Raw genomic sequence first — 3,251 nt, forward strand, 5'->3', positions numbered from 1 at the left:
TGTATTGGGCTGGCTAGCGTAGCGAGCTAACCCACTGAATCCCCACTGACGTCGACACAGTTGGAGCCACCACAGAAACGGTGGACAAACCCGATCAGAACCCACATCTTCTGCCACGTTTAAACCCTGACCCATCTGGCCTTGCTGGCTGGTAACTTTTTAAAGCAAACGTGAGGAATTTTTCCGCTAATCTTCTTTTTCTTCATAAAACCTTTGAGCTGCAGAGGAAAATGTTTCTGTTTACGGCCGTTTTCATCCTCCAGAGAAGACTTTTGTTTCAAAGTAAAAGCCCTCTCAGTGCTTTGAGTCTGGGTGAAAGTAAACAGTGGTTACATCAGATGCCGGTTATGTAACTCCATTACATTTGCTTCAGTGCATTTGAACTTTTTCTCATGAGAACAATGCTTCCCTATTAGTTTATGAAGCTTTTAATGCTGCAGCTTTCTCATGAATGATGAATGTTGAGGACACATGCAATTTTTAGGGTTCAGAGCGAAAACTGAGTGAAGCAGAAAAGGAAATCAAACAGACTCAAGATGTGTCTAACAAACCTCTTTAACTTCTCAGAAATTATTATAAATTCAGTGAGAAAGCCTTGAAAAATGTTTTAAAAATATAGCATGGTCTTTTATTGGAGGTGAAATGCATCCTCTGTAACGTTTTATTTTGTCATAATTCTGATATTATTCGATGCAGAATCAAAAGCTGCAGTTTTATAGTTGGTTCTGATGCAGACACAGAAAGATGCAGTTCTGCTCTTTGAACATCATTCAGGCCACATGGCCAGATTTTAAGCCCCTCCCCCTAACCTTTATATTTAGGGATAGAAGGAGAGGGTCCAGAGAAAGGCCATGGCTGTTCTAACAATGTTGTGGTTAAAGATGCAGACATGTCCTGTTTACTGACCTTTTCAATTGAAGAAAAATGACGTTTGATTTGTTGCACAAATATTGACCAGCGATTAAAGGTTTTGTACTTCTAGTAGATCTAAGTGTCTGTAAAAAGAATTAGTACTTATCGAAAAAACATTTCTATTCGTAAAAATGTTTGTATTTGTGATAATAAATGTGTGTGTCCTTCATTACTGTAAAAAAATGTAAAACTCATACTTTAAAACAACCCAAAGGGATTAATACAGTATTTTCTATTCTATTCTATTCTATGGGGAAAACTTTCTACTGAAATAATAAATATTTTTAAATGGGATTGAGCACAAAAACTGATAGAAATTCATGTTGGCCTCATGTATTTGGAGCAGCCAAGACGCACATTTCTGCATGTTGGTCTCGCATGTTTTAACTGCACACAAAGCTACATTTAGCTGTTGGAATAAGAGGTATTTAAAATATGTGTAAATAACTTCAGCCAAAGTAGAACCCGTTAGAATAATATCTGCTCCAATTACAGGTCGATATTTTCAATAAAACCTCAAATATTGAAGATTATTCAGATGTGTATTTAGATTTGTGAACAATATTAGACAAGAAATGAAAATATAGTTCAGCAGGACATTCATAAAACAGATATTGTACATTTTTCTGTTGAAATTGGTAAGGTTACCTTTTGTTGTCTACATAAAATTATGTTAAACGGCGTTCAGCTGTCAGCTTTGCTGTTCCAAACCCAAACACCAGAAGAAACTATTTTGGCCATTTTTCCCCCACAGACAGCGTCCCGTAGGACGGGTAGGACGGATGTGACGGATGTGACGGATGTGACGGATGTGACGGATGTGACGGATGTGACGGATGTGACGGAGGCATCAGGGAGCATCATGGACTCTGGATCTGCCGTGTATTCCACCTGTTTTATTCATCGCATCTCTTTAGTTTCAGGCATTAAAAAGGTTTTGTCATGATGTCTCCTTTGGCTCCGTTTGTTCGTGGCTTTTCAGGTTCAAATGTTAATTTAACCCTTTAACACCTGAGGCGTCGTTAGTGATGCTTAAACACAAAATCCTCAACATTTTATAACTTTTCAACTTTTAACATGATCATTCCAGCAGCTCCTGCTTTTCTCCTTCAAAATCTACTGGAATGATCGTGTTAACGGCTGAAAAGTTTCAATAAATCAAAGACAAACACTGGAGTTCCGGTGTGAAAGGGTTAAAGGTGATCCGAAATCAAAGAGCAAAGAGTCCCTGATGGTTTTTAAAGAAGACGAACTCTAGATGTTAAAAACTCTAATCCGGAGCTGGTCTGACTGAAACCCCTCCAGCTCAGTAATGAAGGACCCTCCATCCTATCATCCTCATTTCAGACTGAGAAGGAAAGCAGCCATGAGAAGAGAATTGAGGAATGTCATCAAGTACTTGAGCGTTGGAGGTACTCACCCGTGTGCTGGGTGTCCGGCCGATGTAAGGGTTCTGGACCACGCTGCTCATGATGGAGCCTCCTGACTGAAGATGTTCAGCTCGGCGTTGACTCAGTCTGGAGCTGGAATGAAGGCGCTGGATGGCTGAACGTTGCCGTCTGCTCCTGTTTTATGGTCACATGGCACAAAGAAAGCTCCCGTTGCTCGACACGGGGCAAAAATACACTCAGGGATGAATTATTTAGCTGCACTAAGAGTGGCATCTGCAGAAGAAGAAGAAGCTTGGCTTTTGTAACAACCCTAAACATGCTAACACCCTGCAGACCTGCTGAGGAATCAGCTCAGCGTCTGTCCTGTTTGTCTCCTGGGATCCTGATGCATCCACAGCATTTCTCAGCTTTTTCAAATGGTTCCATCAAACCAAAATGTAAACTTAAAGTCAGTTGTGACTGTGTAAAAATGCTTTAATTCTTTTCAGTTACTAAAGCAAGTGTCACAGGGTTCACACTGTTCTGCACAAACCTTAAATAATCCGGTCTGCTTCTGCTAAATCTGCAGTTCTGCTGCAGCGGTGTGGGATGGAAGAGGAGAGTATTTCAATCATCTCCTCCTCTTGGTTAGAGGAAACCCTCTCTGTGGTTGGTACGACAGACCAGTCATGGAGGCAATGTTGCAGACACGATCAGAGGACAGCTGCAACACGGTGAGTCTGTAGCAACCAAGACAGGCCTGCTGGGGCCGGCCCTGGGCACAGGCGACCGCCTAGGGCGCCATCCATCTGCTAAAGGGAGCGCCAAATTGTAATGATTTTTTTATTTTTAAAACACCACTCATTTTGTGTAAATATGTAAATAAAATTAATAACTAAAACTATGAAAAAAATATCACAAAGTTTTATCATAATCAATAATTTTGCCTGGTGCTGCACCCCTCCTTGC

The 3,251-nt window shown here is 40.8% G+C and overlaps 1 protein-coding gene across 1 annotated transcript in view; it reads right to left on the bottom strand.

The window, feature by feature from the left end:
• Positions 1–2,383, bottom strand: part of LOC118598942 (voltage-gated potassium channel subunit beta-3-like) — a 6,360-nt gene extending 3,977 nt beyond the window's left edge. Inside the window, exon 1 of the mRNA XM_036212669.1 lies at positions 2,333–2,383. Coding sequence (XP_036068562.1) covers positions 2,333–2,383 — 51 coding nt within the window. The remainder of the gene's footprint in view (positions 1–2,332) is intronic.
• Positions 2,384–3,251: the final 868 nt, after the last annotated feature.

Source organism: Oryzias melastigma, linkage group LG7, assembly GCF_002922805.2.
Source record: "Oryzias melastigma strain HK-1 linkage group LG7, ASM292280v2, whole genome shotgun sequence".
Lineage (NCBI taxonomy): Eukaryota > Metazoa > Chordata > Actinopteri > Beloniformes > Adrianichthyidae > Oryzias > Oryzias melastigma.